This window comes from Phoenix dactylifera, chromosome 14 (assembly GCF_051530095.1).
Source record: "Phoenix dactylifera cultivar Ajwa chromosome 14, Ajwa_hap1_PhDact_Kaust_v1.1, whole genome shotgun sequence".
Lineage (NCBI taxonomy): Eukaryota > Viridiplantae > Streptophyta > Magnoliopsida > Arecales > Arecaceae > Phoenix > Phoenix dactylifera.
In genome coordinates this window covers 13,747,370-13,769,742 of record NC_143203.1, presented here as the reverse complement: position 1 = coordinate 13,769,742, position 22,373 = coordinate 13,747,370, and the positions used below count along the sequence as shown (strand labels likewise).

General features: G+C 42.0%; 1 protein-coding gene and 1 pseudogene across 1 annotated transcript; both read right to left on the bottom strand.

The window, feature by feature from the left end:
• Nucleotides 1-7,140: 7,140 nt before the first annotated feature.
• On the bottom strand, nucleotides 7,141-9,690 carry LOC103697358 (putative germin-like protein 2-1; annotated as a pseudogene).
• Nucleotides 9,691-16,684: 6,994 nt separating this feature from the next.
• Nucleotides 16,685-17,730, bottom strand: LOC103695522 (putative germin-like protein 2-1). The gene is made up of 2 exons (XM_008776882.6): nucleotides 17,534-17,730; nucleotides 16,685-17,443 (listed from the first exon to the last, which is right to left on the bottom strand). Exons 1-2 carry the CDS (start codon nucleotides 17,697-17,699, stop codon nucleotides 16,887-16,889), a joined length of 723 nt encoding a protein of 240 aa, XP_008775104.3. The 5' UTR covers nucleotides 17,700-17,730; the 3' UTR covers nucleotides 16,685-16,886.
• Between the last annotated feature and the right edge of the window lie 4,643 nt (nucleotides 17,731-22,373).

The following is a 22,373-nucleotide window of genomic DNA, read 5'->3' as shown; positions in this document are numbered from 1 at the left end:
CACGCCCGTACGGGTCCTCACATACTCCCCCCATTCAAGCCCTGACGTCCTCGTCAGGCTAAGGGTTCAAATCTATTCAAATCTAGTTACAAACACCACGATTGGCCCATGGTCAGCCCCAATGGATCCGTGCTGCAGTATCCCCTAGTACACATAGGTTATGGGCCGAGAACGCTCTGATACCATTTGTAACAACCCAGGATCTCACCCAAAATGGCTAGCCGGAAGGTATTATTTGGATTCCGTGATCCTGTATAAGTAACCAAGATCTACCCAGCGAATAACCGATGTAGGACTAAACACACGCCCGCACGGGTCCTCACACTCGGCTGACAGAATCATATCAATAGCCAAATCTTGAGGGACTGTAGGCTACATTTATTGCCCTTGAGGTCTTCTCAAGGAATTTTAGAGGCATCTCTAGCAAATCCATTGTTTATAGTTATGGGATGATAGCGCTTGAAATGGTTGGGGGAAGAAAAAATATTGAAGTTCAAGAAGACAACATCCGTGAGATATCCACTTCTCACATTGGATTTACAAGCATCTCAACATGGATGAAAATTTGAGAACTTTCACGGCCATGACCCAAGTGGAAGAAGAGATTGCCAAAGGGATAATTCTAGTAGTTTTATGGTGCATTCAGACTAAGCTAATAAATAGACTCTCGATGGGTAAGGTTCCAGATATGTTAGAAGGAAGGATTATAGACATGCAAATTCCCCCCATGCCAGTTTTACTTTCCCCTCAAGATGAGGGAAGCATTTCTAGACAAATCATTCTCATGAAATAGTATCAATAGTCACTTGTTATAATGGACTCAAGATATTTGACCGTATAATAGGTATGTTACCCATAGTGCTATAGGCATCTCTTAATTTCCTATGTTAGATAAAAATTTAGAGCTGTAGTTATAAAGGCTTAATAAATCCTTCAACCTTCAATGGATTTATATTTTACTTTCAATTTAGCAATCATGCAACCTAAATGATCCGATGACCCGGGATCCGCCACATGGCAGGCCATAAGACGGCGTCAACAAATCTCTCCAAATCACCCCCACTAAATGCTGATCATTATGGAGGGCGCTCTGGAGCTCGAAATACTGATGGCTAACCTCTCGCATTTCGCCAGACGAGACGCTTTGGAGAAGGGAGCATTAATGGCCGGCTTCTCACGTTTCGCCAGTCGGAGTGCTTCGGGGGACAAAAAATTAATGATCGAAACCTCCAGAAAGCAATGCTCACGTGGAACACTGAAAAATTTCCACGGCAGATTCTACTCAAGAAAATCTAGCAGCTCGAACCTCCCAAGTCCGACGTCAAGCTCTCGGCTAAGAAATATGCCAAGGCATACCCAGTTTGGTACACACCTCTTCTTGCCTATGTGATTGAAGCACTGGACGATTAGAAGTCTGCCTACTTCCATCGTCCGAGCTGCAAGGCAGCTCGACCTCGGAAGTGGGGGGCAAAGAATAGGGGAAAAAATGGATCGTCCAGCCCACAACTAAAAGGCCGCCCAGTTTCGGCCCAATAAACGTCAACGCCAACCAGTCGAATCCACACTTCTGCCCCGAGTCAGCTCGACTTCGAGACTCCGCCGAAGGCTCCACCAACTTCAGACATTCGCCGACTCCCCCAACCAAGTTCGGGGTGCCTCCAGTATTCGCCGACCCTCCCCAACTAAACTCGGACCGCCTACCTCAGCAGTACGCTCCGACTTTCGAGCTTGGAGCACTCCACCGAGCATGCCTCGGAACCCAGGAAGCCAAGCTACTCCCATTATCCGTCAAGCCGACCTCTCATGATGAGGGCTGACAGTGCCTCTGCCACCTGGGCCACTCCACCGAGACTATAAATAGCTCGGTCAGGTAACTTGGAAAGGACTTTTGGGCTGGACCAAATCTACTCCACTCTAACTTGATCGTCGAAGGGCCCTCACCGGAAATACTGATGAAACTTTGTACAGGTCCGCGGCCGTCGCGCAGGAGGTGGTTCTCGTCTTCTCCTTCCAATCACTGGCAGCTCCCTCGACTCCACCGGCGTGGTCTCCCTCGGGCCAAATTTGAACCACAACAGTCATAACTCCGGGATTAGTTGGATTGACTTCCTTCTAAACTACTGGGTTGTCGGTCATCTTTGTTTTCAGACTCTTAGTCATCTATGCCTTCAAATGATGATACTTTCAGCCTTCAGCTAGTGCAGACCAGTTTTCAACCCTTGATCTCTTTACCCTATTCCTTTTATAAGTCAAGATGGTTCTCTTCCTTCAGTTGATGAAAGCTTGTAATACCTACTCTATCTCGGTTTTTCTGAAGTTGTATATCTCCACTCTTTGTTACTCCTCCCTCTTAGGTGTAGCAGCAGGAGCATCATCTATTACATCTCCTTTTTCAATTCCTTAATAAAGGTAGGGTGGTTATTACCTCTCTTATCATAAAAAAAAAAAAAAAGGAAAAAGAGAGACTTTCTTGTAAACTAGAATCTTTCACTACAAATTAAAATAGAGTTTTTCCTGTCAAATTTGTTGATGGCTGGCCCATAAAAAAAAATTTGGCAAAATACTTTTCTAATAGCTTTATCTAATTTATTCGTATTATAAAATAGATAAAAGGTTAAATTAGATGATGTTATGTGATAACTGGGACATCAAAATCAAGCTTGATCTTGGAGTTCAAATAACTGGGACACCAGATAGTGTCCTGAATTATGGTACATTAATTGATATAGTACTTAATTTGGAGAAAGGCTAGGAAAGAAGCAAACAATCTGCCTTCTTTAGAAGACAATGACACAGGAGCACTCCCAGTAATGGCTAGAAAATAGATACTAGTGTTGATTCCAATTGTCCAGCATCAAGATACAGTCGACTAAACAGACTACCAAGTCAAAGTAAACCAGCATCCAGCAACTCCCTTGTTCAAGTTCATGGATTTCCACCCGGCTTCAAGTTCACAAAAGGAAAAGGAGGAACACCTTCTGTGGCAAACCAGATCTCATACCCCTCGATGCCAGAATACCTGCCTGACCTCTCCAAGGTCACGATTAGCCCGGAGCAGTGTCACAAGATTCTTTCCATCCTACAGCCTCAACTGCAATCCCATGATCCAAGCACTGCTGTGCAAAAGTCATCACAACCATCAGTAAATCAGGTCGGGAATTTACAGATCAAATCTGCAGCAGCTGGTTTCTCAGGTAATTCTACTTGTTCGATGAGCACCTTAGCTCAAAATCAAGCACATATTCCTTGGATCATTGATACCGGTGCCACGAATCATATGGTGTGTTCAACCTCCTTCTTTTCTACCATCGAATCTCAAGTAAGTGCTACTGTTAGACTTCCTACTGGAGAGAGAGTACCTGTAACTCATACAGGATCAGTCAGGATTTCCAAATTCCTCACTTTGAAGGATGTTCTTTGTGTTCCAAGCTTCTCTTTCAATCTCATTTCAGCCAGCAAACTAACATAAATGCATCAATGTTGCCTGATTTTCTTGTCGAATCTCTGTTTTATACAGGGCTTGTTGAGTTGGACGACGATTGGAATGGGGAAACTTGAAGATGGCCTCTACCACCTTCAAGTAGACAACAATCATGCAACGATTCCTTCTTCTGCTGCTGGAACAGCACCGAAATCCTTACCTGTTGCCAACACCTCCATGTATTCCCCATTATCTTCCTATGCAAGTTTGACTGATAGTTCCTATGTTTTTGATCTATGGCATCGTCGGCTAGGACACCTATCTTTTCCTCGCCTTACCATGCTAAATAAATCTGTACCTGAAATACATGTTGGCATGAATAATCACTGTGTCGTTTGCCCTCTTGCTAAACAACAGAGACTAAGCTTTCCACACACAAGCCATGTTTCAAATGTTGCTTTTGAATTGATCCATTGTGACATATGGGGACCTTTTTCCACACCTTCACTTGACGGTTCCAAATACTTCCTCACCATCGTGGATGATTTCAGTCGAGCTACTTGGGTATATCTTATGCAGTCCAAGTACCAAACCCAAAACATCATTCAATCCTTTTGCACTTTAGTTGAAGTACAGTTTTCTGCCAAAGTCAAGGTCATCAGGTCAAACAATGGACAAGAATCTAACATGATAAATTTTTATGCCACAAAAGGAATCACTCATCAACTTAGTTGTGTTGAAACCCCACAACAAAATAGTGTAGTGGAAAGGAAACCTAAGCACATTCTTAATGTTGCTAGAGCATTGAGATTTCAAGCAAATTTACCATTACAATTTTGGGGTGATTGCATCCTCACTACTGTTTATCTCATAAACAGAATTCCCACACCTAAACTCTCCAACCGATCTCCATATGAAGTGTTGTTTTCTTCAAAACCATCTTACACACATTTAAGAGTGTTTGGTTGCTTGTGTTATGTCTCTACTCTACGTAGACATCGATCAAAATTTGATCCTCGAGCCAAACAATGTGTACTCATTGGGTATCCTCATGGTATGAAGGCCTATAAAGTTTATGATATTCAGACCAAAACAATGCTCATTTCCCGGGATGTTGTATTTCATGAGTTTGTGTTTCCCTTTCAGCACAGCCTCATTCCTTCAACACTGCATTCCTCATCTCATGATACTATTTTTTGTCCCCATTTCATTACATCAAATGCAAATATGCCTGCAGCTCTTCAACAATACAACACACAGACCTCTAGTTTCCCTGTTTCAGCACTCGGTACAACTACTGGCACGCCCACTGGCACGCCCAATGGCACATTCCAAATCAACTCTTCTCCTTCAATTCCCTCTTCACACTCTCCTACAATTACCATACCCACAAATCAACCTTCAATTCCACCTCATGCTCAGCCTCCTACCCAAATACCTAGACAGTCATCTAGACTACACCCTTCATTAGTCCATTCTCTCTTCCATTCTCCAAATCAGCAGGTCAGAAAATCCACTAGACTAAAGCATCCTCCTACCTATCTCAAGGAGTATCATTGCAGCTTGGCATCATCTACTCCTTATTCTCAATCGTCCACTCAACAACAAATGCCCACTGCACAATCAAGAACAGCTCATGACATTTCAGACTTCCTGAGTTATGCAAGGCTTTCTTCACCACATCGGATTTTTGCCTTGTCCATTTCCTCCTCAACTGAACCAAAGGATTATGCTGAAGCCTCCATGTCTCCCGAGTGGCGTGAAGCCATGGATGCTGAAATAAAGGCACTTCTAGTCAATAATACATGGACCATCATTGAATTACCAGCAGGAAAAGCACCAGTTGATTGTAAATGGGTTTACAAACGTAAGTTTAAAGCTGATGGCACTGAAGAGAGGAAGAAGGCACGTTTAGTTGCCAAAGGGTACACCCAACAAGCTGGTATTGACTATCATGACACATTCTCCCCGGTTGCAAAATTAGTGACTGTCAAAACTCTTCTAGCTGTTGCAGCAGTCAAGAATTGGTATTTGTTTCAACTTGATGTTAACAATGCCTTTCTACATGGTGATTTACAAGAGGAGGTATACATGAATCTGCCTCCTGGTTATGAGCAGCAGGGGGAGAAAAGAAAGCGCATGGTTTGTCGACTGAATAAATCCATATACGGATTAAAACAAGCCTCACGCCAATGGTTTGCAAAATTATCATCATTCTTTACTTCCCATGGTTTCACTCAGTCTAAGGCTGATTACTCCTTGTTTACAATGAGAAATGGCTGCTTATATACTGCTATACTTGTGTATGTGGATGACATAATAATTGGAGGTAATGATCTTGTCTACATAAATCATCTTAAGCAGGTTCTTGATGCACAGTTTAAACTCAAAGATCTGGAGACCTTAAAATTCTTTCTTGGACTTGAGATTGCTAGAAGCTCACATGGCATATCAATCTGTCAGCGAAAATATGCATTGGAAGTTCTTGAAGATGCAGGATACCTCGGTTCAAAGCTAGCCAGATATCCAATGATGCAAAACTTGAAATTAAGTCGATTCGAGGGAGAACCGATTAAAGATCCTGCCGTTTATAGAAGATTGATAGGGCGATTGTTGTATCTCACCATAACAAGACCGGATTTGAATTATTCTGTGCAAGTGTTGAGTCAATTCCTAGATTCACCTAAACAACCACATTTAGAAGCTGCTTATCATATACTAAGATATTTGAAAGCCACACCAGGGCAGGGGTTATTCTTACCATCAACATCTGAACTTCATTTGAAGGCTTTTTGTGATGCAGACTGGGCAGCTTGCTCGGATACGCGAAAGTCTGTCACAGGCTTCTGTGTCTTTCTTGGTGAATCACTCATCTCGTGGAAGTCAAAGAAACAACGCACAGTTTCAAGGTCTTTAGCCGAAGCAGAGTATCGCTCCATGGCATCTACCTGCTGTGAAATTACATGGTTATTAAATCTTCTAAAGGATCTGGATGTGGAACATACAAAACCAGCATTACTATTTTGTGACAATCAAGCAGCGATTCATATAGCCGCTAATCCAGTGTTTCACGAGAGGACGAAACACATTGAGATCGACTGCCATATTGTAAGAGAGAAGATTCAATCAAGAACAATTCAAACATTTCATGTATCCAGCACAATTCAGCTTGCTGATCTACTTACGAAACCGCTTGGAGCTGCCAGATTCCATAACCTGATTCGCAAGATGGGCATTCATGATTTGTATGCTCCATCTTGAGGGGGAGTGTTGAGATTCAAAGCTTCAAGATACTGCCGAACTGATCTTCAGCTGATGGTTAACCGGGTTTTCTGCAGTTAGTTAATACTGTTCATCACAGTTAGTTGGTTATCAGTTCCGTTAAACTGTTGTAACAGATCGTCTTATATATATCGTAACTGTAGGCATGTATTTTATTCATTCATTCAAAGGAAGTCAGTAGCATCTGTTCTCCTCTGTCTCCAGACTTCTTCTTGCCTGATATTCTTTACAAACAATACATTTATATAAAAAACTCTACAATAAGAAAGAGAAATTTCTAATCCTTATGAAGTTAAATTATATAGAATACGATACACGTACACCAAACAAATGAACACCTCTAAACCGGCGGGTGTTCTTATTGGTCGACTAAACAGACACCTATTTAACCATATGCCAAACAATCGCTTTGTGGAAGCAATTCACAAGATGAACCATATGTGCTGACACTTGCACTACGCCGTTTGTGGCCTTCTTCACTAGTTGTTATCCACCCAGAACTGAGCCTGGAGATACTTGATCGTATCCTTGCCCACTTGGAAGGCCTTGGCCAAAACCACATCAGAGATGGGTGGGTTTGATCCAAAGACTGCATTGGCTATAGTGATCACTCCAGGGTTCTGGCTGCTTAGGGCTGCAACGGCCACGGCAGGCATTGGACCGTAGTTGAATTGGAAATGGATTAGACCTTCGGGAAACACAAAGACATCACCCTTCTTGAGCATCTTAGTGAAGAGAAGGTTGTTGTTGTTGGTGTTGGATGTGACAAAGCCGACAAAGAGCGTGCCTTCTAACACTGTAAGGATCTCGGTGGCCCGGGGATGGGTGTGTGGTGGGTTGAGACCTTAAGGTGCATAGTCTATTCGAGCCAAGGAGATGCCGAGGGTGTTGAGCCCTGCAATTTGGTTCACATTCACCTGCGTCACCTTGGACCCAAGCTGGTTCGACGTGTTGCCTGGCATATCGAGGCCGGAGAAGAAGAAGTCGTCCGCTGTCACGTGCATTGGTGGCTTGCAAACAAAACCATTCACAAGGACTGCATCCAAAAGAAGAAGCTAAGCAACTAAGGATTACGGTGAAATTAACCAATTAATGATAAGAGTGAAGAGTAATTACCAGGGGACTTGAGGTCAGCAACGCAGAAGTCTTGAAGTTGGCAGGGCAAGGAGAGCAAAGAGGAGGATATGGCAAGCCATCTCTTTCCTATACGAAATTAAATCTTTAGAGGAAATGAGGGTATTTGGCGGCATAAGAAGGCGTGGAGAGGATCGGTATATATAGACCAGGACATGGAACCAGTCATGCTTAATAACGCAGTAGAAGAGTCTATGAGGTTAGGTATGAAGGTTTCACACAAACTACTTGCTCTGCAGGCCGTAGACGCAGTCTATTGTGTGTATCCAATCATAGAGATCAAAAGGTTTGATAGTCTTGGTGTTAGAGCACATGGTCAAAAAAATTTACGATCAACATTGTTTATTTACAATATATATAAATATATACCCACCTCTGGCAGACCCCAGAACAACAAACCGTTCGCTAGAGGCGGAGCCATGTTGGGTCCTCATATACTTCACGATTTTTTATTTTCCGACACAAAGGCCAGAAATTCTGAGTTCTGGAATATCTCCATTAAAAACAAAGACTCATAAATTAAAAAAACTGAAGATTTTTAAAAAATTCTGATGAAAAAGATAGCAAGAATAAAGAATCTAAAATTACGCACTCATGCACATGATATATATATATGTGTGTGTGTGTGTGTGTGTGTGTGTGTGTGTCTATTAAACACTATAAAAGAGTGAATAATCTCTATAGAAATAGATTTCAAAGTATTAGATATTCTTTATCTCCCTAAAACCATTCCATTTTGCCTTTACATCTATCTCATTTCCGACCTTTTTATACCGCACTATCCACCTACATATTAAACCCATGAAATACCGTTCAACAGCACTTAATCGGATTTGTGATGCCTTTTTATTTAGAGTCAAGAGGAAATTTTATTCATTGGCCCTTCTTCTGAATCCAAAGAGTAAGGAGTTTTCTATATATTAGCAATTTAAAAAATTGCTTTGATCTTAAGTTCAGTCGTTAGTAAAGAAATTACTACAAATCTAGCTACTTTATTATAAAGAAAGAAAGGATTCTAAGAAAATTATATTATTTGAAATTGGAAATAGTCGGGAGGTCATTAATCCTTGCTTTATACAAGCCACTTCTTAGGCTTAAAAAGAAATTCTATCAATTGCCCCTCCAAGGCTTCAAAAGATAAATTGCGCATCGGGACCGACTCACATTCCTTAAAGCAGAACAAACCAACACCCGTCGAGAAATACAACTCTTAGAGGAAGAACAAGCAGAGCTGGAATGGAATAACAACACTACAGGAAAAATAGTATATTCCGACTCTTATGCGCTGATGCTAAAGAGAAGCGTAAGCAATTTAATCACCCTGCAAAAATTTGCCAACACTTTTTAGTGGTGTCGGGGCAGGAATTACACTAAGACAACGCTTATTAGCACCGTGCGAAACCAACATGTTAATATTGAATTCTGATGATGCTTAAAAGCGTCTTCGGAAACCAAGTTGAAAGCACGACGCTTTGAAGCGTCGTCCTAAAATTGGCTTCCAACAATGTTTAAAAGCATCGTCGAAAGCCAATCTTAGGATGACACTTCTATGCATCATCGGAAGCTAGTTTTATCCCCAAATAGCCCGATCACCCCTTCCATTAAACCTTCTCAGCCCTAAATTGACCCTTCTCAGCCCAAATAACTCTGCCTTCACCTCCTCCTCGCTGCGTTGGTCCCCATCTCATTTTCCCTCTCTTAGATGGCCTCCTTCTCCTCCACCCCCTCTTCCTGCTCCTTCTCCTCCTTCTGGCCGGTCTCCTTCTCCTCCTCTCCCTCTTCCTCCTCCTTCCGTCTGCCCGTACCCACCGCAAAGCTTCCCTGCAGATGTATCGCCTTCTCCTCATCCCCATCTCCGCTTGCCTTCTCCTCCTCCTCCCCCTCTTCCTCCTCCTTCTCCTCCTTTTGTCGAAGCCATTTACTGATCCGGTCGACCACCCTCCTCCGGCTGACCGCCCTTCTCTGCTACGGATCTCAGCCGGCATACATCCATGCGGGTGATTTTGCTTGATGCTTTAATATTCTGTTTATAGCTTTAATTTGTGCTTAATATTTAAACTTGCTCTATATGCTTAATATTCTGTTTGCCGTCTAATATGTATTTAAATTGTACATGTAATTGCGTCTGTTAACAATGCTTATGCATATGTTTTTTTCTTTACTTAATACATTGTTCCATTCCTTTTTAACTTTATCTGAATAAATTATCTTTTTTACTTTGGGCCTAATTCTGATCATGTTTCCATCCCATGACAGGGCAACCAATAGTATCACGTTTTCAGCCTGTAACGGGGCAACCAATAATATCACATTTTCAGCTTTTGATGGGGTAACCAGTAGTTTCACATTTATAGCCAGTGATGGAACAAACAATAGCTTTACATTTCTAGCATGTCATGGCATAAATAGTAGTATCATATTTTCAGCCTGTGACAGGGCAACCAATGATAACGAGATGAGCTCAAAGTTTTTATTCATTTAATCAAGTTCACATCCATCCATCAATTTTTTTAAACTTTATTTCTGGCTTTAGACTAACCACGGTCATGTTTTTCATCCGTAACAGGGCAATCAATATTACGTGATTAGTCCAAAGCACCATATCCATTAGTCCTATTATTTAAGTATAAATTATATACATATATGCACCCATCATACTATCAATCACAAGTAATATGATCAAATTACAATTAAATACCAAAACGATCATAAAATCATTCTTGCTTCTTACTTATCTAGATCATTAGCATAAAATACATATAGGTACAAAAATATCTATATCATGCAGGTCAGTATACAAGAATTCTTACCACTTTGCTGAGAACCCAGACAGAGTACGACAATCCAAACCGGAGTGCGCAAAATCCTGCTCAATATCTTCTTGCCCAAAAGATTGTTATCCTATAGAACCAAATCAACATCAAAAATTATCCAAGATATCCGACAACCCAGAACTCCCTACTGATCCACTAAAGGTTCCACCATCATGTAGTAATCTAAGACAACCCTTTGAGTCCCTTTAACCAAAATTTCTTCAGATCAAGCTAGAGAGAGAAAATACTAAGAGAAAAAAATAGAAAAAGAGAGAAACTAGAGTTTAAGATCTTGTCGGGCTTCTTTCTGCTTGGATGACTATAGCCTCATACAAAACCAAGGCTGATCATGAAAATAGAATTGTATAAAAAAATATACAAGACCAACTAGATAACAACGCCTAATTATTTGAATCAGTCAGTGCAATAAAATCCAATTCATTTGATCAAAAATCATATATCAAATCAAAAGTTTAAATCAAGGGTTATCAATTAGAGGTCCAACGGTGGTTAACAATTTGGATGAATAGGGTCGACTAGATGCAGCGTCCGACGATCTGGGTCAATCGGCTCTGGCCAGTCCAACTAGTCAAATCATGAAAAGACAATCAAACTATGGTTCATAAAACACAATACGGATTCATGGTAATAGAGTCCAACGGTGCTCAGAAATATTCGGATTAAGGCTAGCATGACGGATGGTCGCAGCGACACTAGTTCAGAGCCCTTAACTAGGGTCAACCCTAGTCTATAATGAAAAGAAATTAAGAGAGAGAGAGGAGAGAGAGAAGAGAGGAGAGAGAAAGAAGAGAGAAGACTCTCTTCTATCTTCTTAAAATAGGGGAGAGTCAATCGCCGCTCTCATCTCGAATCAGAGCATTGCAGGTCACTTAGTCGGCCCAGCCTCGACGATGATAGCCACGGGCAGCCCTTCGATCGCGGCACCGTCGGCGACAGTGGTCGGCCGGCGCGAAGAAGGGTAGAACAAGATCAGAAGAGCAAGGGGTGAACAACTCGGCATAGATCGTGGTGGATTCTTTTTTGACCGACGGCCATGCAAAATCGATGATCCCAAGAAATGGTAAAGTCCGGCTCAAATAAGCAGCCGGTGGTGGTGAACGTGGAAGAAGGATGCCGAAATAGGGCACCCCTATTTTGGATCAAATTTTAGTGATTTTTTCAGTGCAAATCAGCGTGGCAACAACTCTAAAACTTGAAAAAAAAAAGAGAAGAAGGCAAGTGAGGTTTCGATGGCCTTTCTGGTGACAAATCGATGAAGAAAATCTGGAAGAAGAACTTGGAAATCGGCAGTGATATCTCGGATTTTCGTTGATGACAATCAAAGTGGAAGGAAGGAGTCTTAAATAGATTGAATCTCGAGTCTGGCCAGTGTTGGGATTGCCTCGGGATTCTCAGAGTCCGGCGTTATCAGAGGAGAAAGAAGACTCCAATCGGGAGTCTTCTCCTCCTTCATGTGCAACAGGTCTTGTTCGAGCTTGGGCCTGGCCTCTTCGGGCTGTCCCACAAGCTCGAGGGCTGGACTATTACATATATAGCTTGAAAATGACTCTCAGACTAAGTTCACTTCATATGGCCACATAGTCCTAATTGAACAACATCTTAAATCAGGTCCAGCAAAACCACTAACATCGAGTCATAGCATTCTTCATGTCATTTATTGACAAAAGATACTTCTATGGTTACAAATATTAGATATGGATCTCAGTGATGTAGTGCATGTAGTGTGAACTTTGTATCCTTATGTGACTCTCGGAGCTCTTCCTCGGAGGGCAGAGCCTCTTTCTTAGAGTCGAGCTAGGCTGAGTGGCCGAGGTTTTTTCAAAAGCAGACTCAAGAGAAGATAGGTCAGGACTGATGGGCTCCACGACTTGGGTCCGATCATGTATCTAGGATTTGGGAGGAGCATGCCTCAACTTTGTGGACTAGGAGATCTATTTCATTTAGCCTAAACAAGCTAGGGCTAGGGACCGAGGAAAATTGGGCTTGCACCATATGGATGTCCACATGGCGAAGGCCCACAAATATTGTGGGCTCTTCCGATTCCTTCTATGGTCTGACCCAGTAGCAAGCCCAAGCTTGACCTAAATCCGATTCGATCAACACACCCGCCCTTTCACCACTATTAGACCATGCACCAACAATGGAGATTAGATAATCCAGCATCCACTGCCTAAAAAACTTGGCCGATTTTGCTATCCTTCAAAGTCCAAGGGGAACTCTAGGGAGGATGTCTGGGATAGGAAAATACTCGTGCCCTAAGCAAGGCCAGGGTCTACAACTTTTCCCCTTTCCCCTAAATGGAGGGGCCTCAACAATCTAGTTCTAATGCCCACCAACCAAAAGCCAAATAGAGGCTATTAGTCGGAGGACTGAGGATCTAGATTCCCATTCTAAGCTTGCATCGAGGCCTCTTTCTTGGAGTAACTTGTGCCAACATCAATAGACAAGGGAGTGAACACAAATGACTTTTGGGTCTTACCATTTTGTCCATCCATCGCAATGTTCTCCAACCTACAAGATTGCAACCCTCCATCAATCAAGAGCAAGTATAAGTATGGCCATAGTTAAAGGCCCTTGAGTTGAATATGATTTGTTTCGAATCGGATTTATGATTGTGTATATGAATTTTGAAAGAAATGGATCTTAATGGATTTGTTTTTTGAAATGGAATTGCTTGTCTTTACACTGATTTGTGATAATTTTTGTTTTACAATTGTCACATACGTTTTTACATAAATTTTGAAGTTAGGGTATTCATTACTTATCGAGCTGTCTAGCTCATTATAGATTTTTTTATATTTTTAAAGATTTGAACAATTAGCTTGACTCCGAAATTTATCATAGGAGAGCGACTAGAGATAAGATTTTGACAATCTTTATTTACACTAGATTTTATTTTTGATTTGATGTAAAATTTTGGAATATTATTTATTGTAAGACTTTTAATTTTATCATTTAAATTAGAATTTGAATGTTAATTATTTAAATTTATTCTGCTGGTTGTATATGATATCATATTGAGATACATTGCATGCTTGTGGAGAGAGTTTCTTATAATTCTAGTAGTTTTATGGTGCATTCAGACTAAGCTAATAAATAGACTCTCGATGGGTAAGGTTCCAGATATGTTAGAAGGAAGGATTATAGACTTGCAAATTCCCCCCATGCTAGTTTTATTTTCCCCTCAAGATGAGGAAAGCATTTCTAGACAAATCATTCTCATGAAATAGTATCAATAGTCACTTGTTATAATGGACTCAACATATTTGACCGTATAATAGGTATGTTACCCATAGTGTGTAGGCATCTCTTAATTTCCTATGTTAGAGAAAAATTTAGAGCTATGGTTCTAAAGGCTTAATATATCTTTCAACCTTCAATGGATTTATATTTTACTTTCAATTTATCAATCATGCAACCTAAATGATCAGACGACCCGGGATCCGCCACGTGGCGGGCCATAAGACGGCCTCAACAAATCTCTCCAAATCGCCCCCACTAAATGCTGATCATTATGGAGGGCGCTCTGGAGCTCGAAATACTGATGGCTGACCTCTCGCATTTCGCCAGACGAGAAGCTTCAGAGAAAGGAGCATTAATGGCCGGCTTCTCACGTTTCGCCAGACGGAGTGCTTTGTGGGACGAAAAATTATTGATCGAAACCTCCAGAAAGGAACGCCCACGTGGAACACCGAAAAATTTCCACGGCGGATTCTACTCAAGAAAATCTGGTAGCTCGAACCTCCCAAGTCCGACGTCAAGTTCTCGGCCAAGAAATATTCAAAGGCATACCCAGTTTAGTACACACCTCTTCTTGCCTATGTGATTGATGCACTAGACGATTAGAAGTCTGCCTACTTCCATTGTCCGAGCTGCAAGGCAACTCGACCTCGAAAGTGGGGGGCAAACGATAAGGGAAAAATGGATCGTCCAGCGCATAACTAAAAGGCCGTCCAATTTCGGCCCAATAAACGTCAACGCCAACCAGTCGAATCCACACTTCTGCCCCGAGTCAACTTGACTTCGAGACTCCGCCGAAGGCTCCACCAACTTCAGACATTCGCCGACTGCCCCGACCAAGTTCGGGGTGCCTCCAGTATTCGCCGATCCACCCCAACTAAGCTCGGGCCGCCTATCTCAGCAGTACGCTCCGACTTTCAAGCTCGGAGTGCTCCACCGAGCACGCCTCAGAACCCGGGAAGCCGAGCTACTCCCATTACCCGTCAAGCCGACCTCTCATGATGAAGGCTGACAGTGCCTCTGCCATCTGGGCCACTCCACCAACACTATAAATAGCTCGGTCAGGTAACTTGTAAAGGACTTTTGGGCAGGACCAAATCTACTCCACTCTAACTTGATGGGGCCAAAACAGAGGGAGGACATCATGTTATTTGGCATGAGAATGAAGGCAAGGAGGAGAAAAGCTCACCGGCGGTCGACGGAGGTGGTGGGTCTCGGCCAAGGGAAGATTGATCCGGTGTCAAGCGGCGGCGGCGGCGGTGCTTGAAACTGAGAAGATGGATCTCGGAACAGGGGATGGCCGCGAGGGGGATCCGAACGGCGCTCAGTCGGGAGGGCACGCTGGTCACCAAGGAGAGGAGGAGGAGGGAAGAAGAGGGAGGAGAGGGAGCTCGGCGGTGGCCCTAGGGGAAGGAAGATGGGGTTTTTATCGCCCCATCATGATGGCCCTCCGCCGCGAAAATCGCGGCGGTCGAGCGCGATCCGCGGCCGTGATCGACCGCGGTGTGACCGGAGGGGGGGCCGCAGGATACCCGCGGCGCCCTTGCCCCATTTGCCCCTGGAGGAGCCGGAGAGGATCGCAATCGCGATCCTCTGTTTCGGTCCTCCCAAAAATGGGAACGGGGCTGAAGTCGGCTGGGGCTGCTGACCCCAGCCGACTTCAGCCCCATATCTCACAGTGACACTTTTAGCCTTCAGCTAGTGCAGACCAGTTTTCAACCCTTGATCTCTTTACCCTATTCCTTTTATAAGTCAAGATGGTTCTCTTCCTTCAGTTGATGAAAGCTTGTAATACCTACTCTATCTCGATTTTTCTGAAGTTGTATATCTCCACTCTTTGTTACTCCTCCCTCTTAGGTGTAGCAGCAGGAGCATCATCTATTATATCTCCTTTTTCAAATCCTTAATAAAGGTAGGGTGGTTATTACCTCTCTTATCATAAAAAAGAGAAAAAAATAGGGAAAAGAGAGACTTTCTTGTAAACTAGAATCTTTCACTACAAATTAAAACAGAGTTTTTCCTGTCAAATTTGTTGATGGCTGGCCCATAAAAAAAAAATTGGCAAAATACTTTTCTAATAGCTTTATCTAATTTATTCGTATTATAAAATAGATAAAAGGTTAAATTAGATGATGTTATGTGATAACTGGGACATCAAAATAAAGCTTGATCTTGGAGTTCAAATAACTGGGACACCAGATAGTGTCCTGAATTATGGTACATTAATTGATATAGTACTTAATTTGGAGAAAGGCTAGGAAAGAAGCAAACAACCTGCTTCCTTTAGAAGACAATGGCACAGGAGCACTCCAAGTAATGGCTAGAAAATAGATATACTAGTGTTGATTCCAATTGTCCAGCATCAAGATACAGTCGACTAAACAGACTACCAAGTCAAAGTAAACCAGCATCCAGCAACTCCCTTGTTCAATCTTTGATCATTAAGCTATCACCTCAAGCTGGATTAATCACTTCAAGATGCAACCGAGTTGACAACTTTCTAGGACATATTGCAGAAGTTAAAATGGCCCTATGGGGTATGTTGGAAGCAGCTACCATTAAAGGTTGGAGCCAGAACCTAGCAAACTTGCCAGCGAGCAAACAGAGCAAGAGAGAACAATTGATGCATTGCAGAATTGAAAGATGGGTGATCCTTTGAAGATAACGGCTCTGGGCTCTGCACTTTCGATAGGGCCCAATTATTTTTTTATACAAAATTTCAATAGAAACAATACGTTTATATAAAAAACTCTATAATAAGAAAGAGAAATTTCTAATCCTTATGAAGTTAAATTATATAGAATACGATACACGTACACCAAACAAATGAACACCTCTAAACCAGCGGGTGTTCTTATTGGTCGACTAAACAGACACCTATTTAACCATATGCCAAACAATCGCTTTGTGGAAGCAATTCACAAGATGAACCATATGTGCTGACACTTGCACTACGCCGTTTGTGGCCTTCTTCACTAGTTGTTATCCACCCAGAACTGAGCCTGGAGATACTTGATCGTATCCTTGCCCACTTGGAAGGCCTTGGCCAAAACCGCATCAGAGATGGGTGGGTTTGATCCAAAGACTGCATTGGCTATAGTGATCACTCCAGGGTTCTGGCTGCTTAGGGCTGCAACGGCCACGGCAGGCGTTGGACCGTAGTTGAATTGGAAATGGATTAGACCTTCGGGAAACACAAAGACATCACCCTTCTTGAGCATCTTAGTGAAGAGAAGGTTGCCGTTGTTGGTGTTGGATGTGACAAAGCCGACATAGAGCGTGCCTTCTAACACTGTAAGGATCTCGGTGGCCCGGGGATGGGTGTGTGGTGGGTTGAGACCGTAAGGTGCATAGTCTATTCGAGCCAAGGAGATGCCGAGGGTGTTGAGCCCTGCAATTTGGTTCACATTCACCTGCGTCACCTTAGACCCAAGCTGGTTCGACGTGTTGCCAGGCATATCGAGGCCGGAGAAGAAGAAGTCGTCCGCTGTCACGTGCATTGGTGGCTTGCAAACAAAACCATTCACAAGGACTGCATCCAAAGGAAGAAGCTAAACAACAAAGGGTAACTCGTAAACCATTATGTTGAAACTAGTAAAAGATAAGAGTGAAGAGTAATTACTAGGGGACTTGAGGTCAACAACGCAGAAGTCTTGAAGTTGGCTGGGATCGGAGGCCATCACACGAGAGGAAGCCAGGGCAAGGAGAGCAAAGAGGAGGATATGGCAAGCCATCTCTTTCCTATACGAAATTAAATCTTTAGAGGAAATGAGGGTATTTGGCGGCATAAGAAGGCGTGGAGAGGATCGGTATATATAGACCAGGAGATGGAACCAGTCATGCTCTAATAATGCAGTAGAAGAGTCTATGAGGTTAGGTATGAAGGTTTCACACAAACTACTTGCTCTGCAGGCCGTAGACGCAGTCTATTGTGTGTATCCAGTCATAGAGATCAAAAGGTTTGATAGTCTTGGTGTTAGAGCACATGGTCAAAAAAATGTACGATCAACATTGTTTACTTAATAATATATATAAATATATACCCACCTCTGGCAGACCCCAGAACCACAAACCGTTCGCTAGAGGCGGAGCCATGTTGGGTCCTCATATACTTCACAATTTTTTATTTTCCGACACAAAGGCCAGAAATTCTGAGTTCTGGAATATCTCCATTAAAAACAAAGACACATAAATTTAAAAAAAACTAAAGATTTTTAAAAAATTCTGATGAAAAAGATAGCAAGAATAAAGAATCTAAAATTACGCACTCATGCACATGATATATATATATATATGTGTGTGTGTGTGTGTGTGTGTGTGTGTGTGTGTGTCTATTAAACACTATAAAAGAGTGAATAATCTCTATAGAAATAGATTTCAAAGTATTAGATATTCTTTATCTCCCTGAAACCATTCCATTTTGCCTTTACATCTATCTCATTTCCGACCTTTTTATACCGCCCTATCCACCTACATAATAAACCCATGAAATACCGTTCAACAGCACTTAATCGGATTTGTGATGCCTTTTTATTTAGAGTCAAGAGGAAATTTTATTCATTGGCGCTTCTTCTGAATCCAAAGAGTAAGGAGTTTTCTATATATTAGCAATTTAAAAAATTGCTTTGATCTAAAGTTCAGTCGTTAGTAAAGAAATTATTACAAATCTAGCTACTTTATTATAAAGAAAGAAAGGATTTTAAGAAAATTATATTATTTGAAATTGGAAATAGTCGGGAGGTCATTAATCCTTGCTTTATACAAGCCACTTCTTAGGCTTAAAAAGAAATTCTATCAATTACCCCTCCAAGGCTTCAAAAGATAAATTGTGCATCGGGACCGACTCACATTCCTTAAAGCAGAACAAACCAACACCCGTCAAGAAATACAACTCTTGGAGGAAGAACAAGCAGAGCTGGAATGGAATAACAACACTACAGGAAAAATAGTATATTCGACTCTCATGCGCCAATGCTAAAAAGAAGCGTTAGCAATTTAGTCATCCTGCAAAAATTTGCCGACACTTTTTAGTGGCGTCGGGGCAGGAATTACACTAAGACGACGCTTATTAGCACCGTGCGAAACCAACCTGCTAATATTGAACTCTGATGATGCTTAAAAGCGTCTTCGGAAGCCAAGTCGAAACCACGACGCTTTGAAGCGTCGTCCTAATATTGGCTTCCAACAAGGTTTAAAAGCATTGTCGAAAGCCAATCTTAGGACGACACTTCTATGCATCATCGGAAGCTAGTTTTATCCCCAAATAGTCCGATCACCCCTTCCATTGACCCTTCTCAGCCCTAAATTGACCCTTCTCAGCCCAAATAACTCTGCCTTCGCCTCCTCCTCGCTGCGCTGGTCCCCATCTCATTTTCCCTCTCTTAGATGGCCTCCTTCTCCTCCACCCCCTCTTCCTGCTCCTCCTCCTTCTGGCCGGTCTCCTTCTCCTCCTCTCCCTCTTCCTCCTCCTTCCATCTGCCCCTACCCACCGCAAAGCTTCCCTGCAGATGTATCGCCTTCTCCTCCTCCCTCCCTCTTCCTCCTCCTTCTCCTCCTTTTGTCGAAGCCATTTACTGATCCGGCTGACCACCCTCCTCCGGCTGACCGCCCTTCTCTGCTACGGATCTCAGCCGGCATACATCCATGCTGGTGATTTTGCTTGATGCCTTAATATTCTGTTTGCCGTCTAATATGTATTTAAATTGTACATGTAATTGCGTCTGTTAACAATACTTATACATATGTTTTTTTCTTTACTTAATACATTGTTCCATTCCTTTTTAACTTTATGTGAATAAATTATCTTTTTTACTTTGGGCCAAATTCTGATCATGTTTCCATCCCATGACAGGGCAACCAATAGTATCACGTTTTCAGCCTGTAACGGGGCAACCAATAATATCACATTTTCAGCTTTTGATGGGGCAACCAGTAGTTTCACATTTATAGCTTGTGATGGAACAAACAATTGCTTTACATTTCTAGCCTGTCACGGCATAAATAGTAGTATCATATTTTCAGCCTGTGATAGGGCAACCAATGATAAAGAGATGAGCCCAAAGTCTTTATTCATTTAATCAAGTTCACATCCATCCATCAATTTTTTTAAACTTTATTTCTGGCTTTAGACTAACCATGGTCATGTTTTTCATCCGTAACGGGGCAATCAATATTACGTGCTTAGTCCGAAGCACCATATCCATTAGTCCTATTATTTAAGTATAAATTATATACATATATGCACCCATCATACTATCAATCACAAGTAAATATGATCAAATTAAAATTAAATACCAAAACAATCATAAAATCATTCTTGCTTCTTACTTATCTAGATCATTAGCATAAAATAAATATAGGTACAAAAATATCTATATCATGCAGGTCAGTATACAAGAATTCTTACCTCTTTGCTGAGAACCCAGACAGACTACCACAATCTATAAACTGGAGTGCGCAAAATCCTGCTCAATTTCTGCTTGCCCAAAAGATTGTTATCCTATAGAACCAAATCAACATCAAAAATTATCCAAGATATCCGACAGCCCAGAACTCCCTACTGATCCACTAAAGGCTCCTCCATCATGTAGTAATCTAAGACTACCCTTTGAGTCCCTTTAACCAAAATTTCTTCGGATCAAGCTAGAGAGAGAAAATACCAAGAGAAAAAAATAGAAAAACAGAGAAACTAGAGTATAAGATCTTGTCGGGCTTCTTTCTGCTTGGATGACTATACCTCATACAAAACCAAGGCTGACCATGAAAATAGAATTGTATAAAAAGATATACAAAACCAACTAAATAACAACGCCCAATTATTTGAATCGGTTAGTGCAATATAATCCAATTCATTTGATCAAGAATCATATATCAAATCAAGAGTATAAATCAAGGGTTATCAATTAGAGGTCCAATGGTGGTTAACAATTTGGATGAATAGGGTCGACTAGATGCAGCGTCCGACGATCTGGGTCAATCGGCTCTGGCCAGTCCAACTAGTCAAATCATGAAAAGACAATCAAACCATGGTTCATAAAACACTATAGGGATTCATGGTAATAGAGTCCAACGATACTCAGCAATATTCGGGTTAAGGCTAGCATGATGGATGGTCGCAGCGATACTAGTTCAGAGCACTTAACTGGGGTCAACCTTAGTCTATAATGAAAAGAAATTAAGAGAGAGAGGAGAGAGGGAAAAGAGGAGAGAGAAAGAAGAGAGAAGACTCTCTTCTATCTTCTTAAAATAGGGGAGAGTCAGTCCCCCCCTCTCATCTCGAATCAGAGCATTGCAGGCCACTTAGTCGGCCCAGCCTCAACGATGATAGCCACGGGCGGCCATTCGGTCGCAGCACCATCGGCGACAGTGGTCGGCCGGCACGAAGAAGGGTAGAAGAAGATCAAGAAGAGCAAGGGGTGAACAACTCAGCATAGATCGTGGTGGATTCTTTTTTGACCGACGACCATGCAAAATCGATGATCCCAAGAAATGGCGAAGTCTGGCTCAAATAAGCAGCCGGTGGTGGTGAACATGGAAGAAGGATGCCGAAATAGGGCACCCCTATTTCGGATCAAATTTTAGTGATTTTTTCGGTGCAAATCAGCGTGGCAACAACTCTAAAACTTGAAAAAAAAAGAGAAGAAGGCAAGTGAGGTTTCGATGGCCTTTCTGGTGACAAATCGATGAAGAAAATATGGAAGAAGAACTTGGAAATCGGCAGTGATATCTCGGATTTTCGTTGATGACAATCAAAGTGGAAGGAAGGAGTCTTAAATAGATTGAATCTCGAGTCTGGCCAGTGTTGGGATTGCCTCAGGATTCTCAGAGTCCGACGTTATCAGAGGAGAAAGAAGACTCCGATCGGAAGTCTTCTCCTCCTTCATGTGCAACAGGGCATGCCCGAGCTTGGGCCTGGCCTCTTCGGGCTGTCCCACAAGCCTGAGGGTTGGACTATTACATATATAGCTTGAAAATGACTCTCGGACTAAGTTCACTTCATACGGCCACATAGTCCTAATTGAACAACATCTTAAATCAGGTCCAGCAAAACCACTAACATCGAGTCATAGTAGTCTTCATGTCATTTATTGACAAAAGATCCTTCTATGGTTGCAAATATTAGATATGGATCTCGGTGATGTAGTGTGAACTTTGTATCCTTATGTGACTCTCGGAGCTCTTCCTTGGAGGGGCAGAGCCTCTTCCTTAGAGTCGAGCTAGGCTGAGTGGAATTGCTTGTCTTTATACCGATTTGTGATAATTTTTGTTTTACTATTGTCACATACGTTTTTACATAAATTTTCAAGTTAAGGTATTCATTACTTATCGAGCTGTCTAGCTCATTATAGATTTTTTTTATATTTTTAAAGATTTGAACAATTAGCTTGACTCCGGAATTTATCATGGAAGAGCGACTAGAGATAAGATTTTGACAATCTTTATTTACACTAGATTTTATTTTT

Excerpts from the sequence above, each read along its gene's own strand:
- LOC103695522 (XM_008776882.6), bottom strand. The coding sequence starts at position 17,699 with ATGCCGCCAAATACCCTCATTTCCTCTAAAGATTTAATTTCGTATAGG. Across the intron at positions 17,444-17,533 it reads TGTTGACCTCAAGTCCCCTA|TCCTTGTGAATGGTTTTGTT; the intron begins GTAATTACTCTT and ends CTTTGGATGCAG.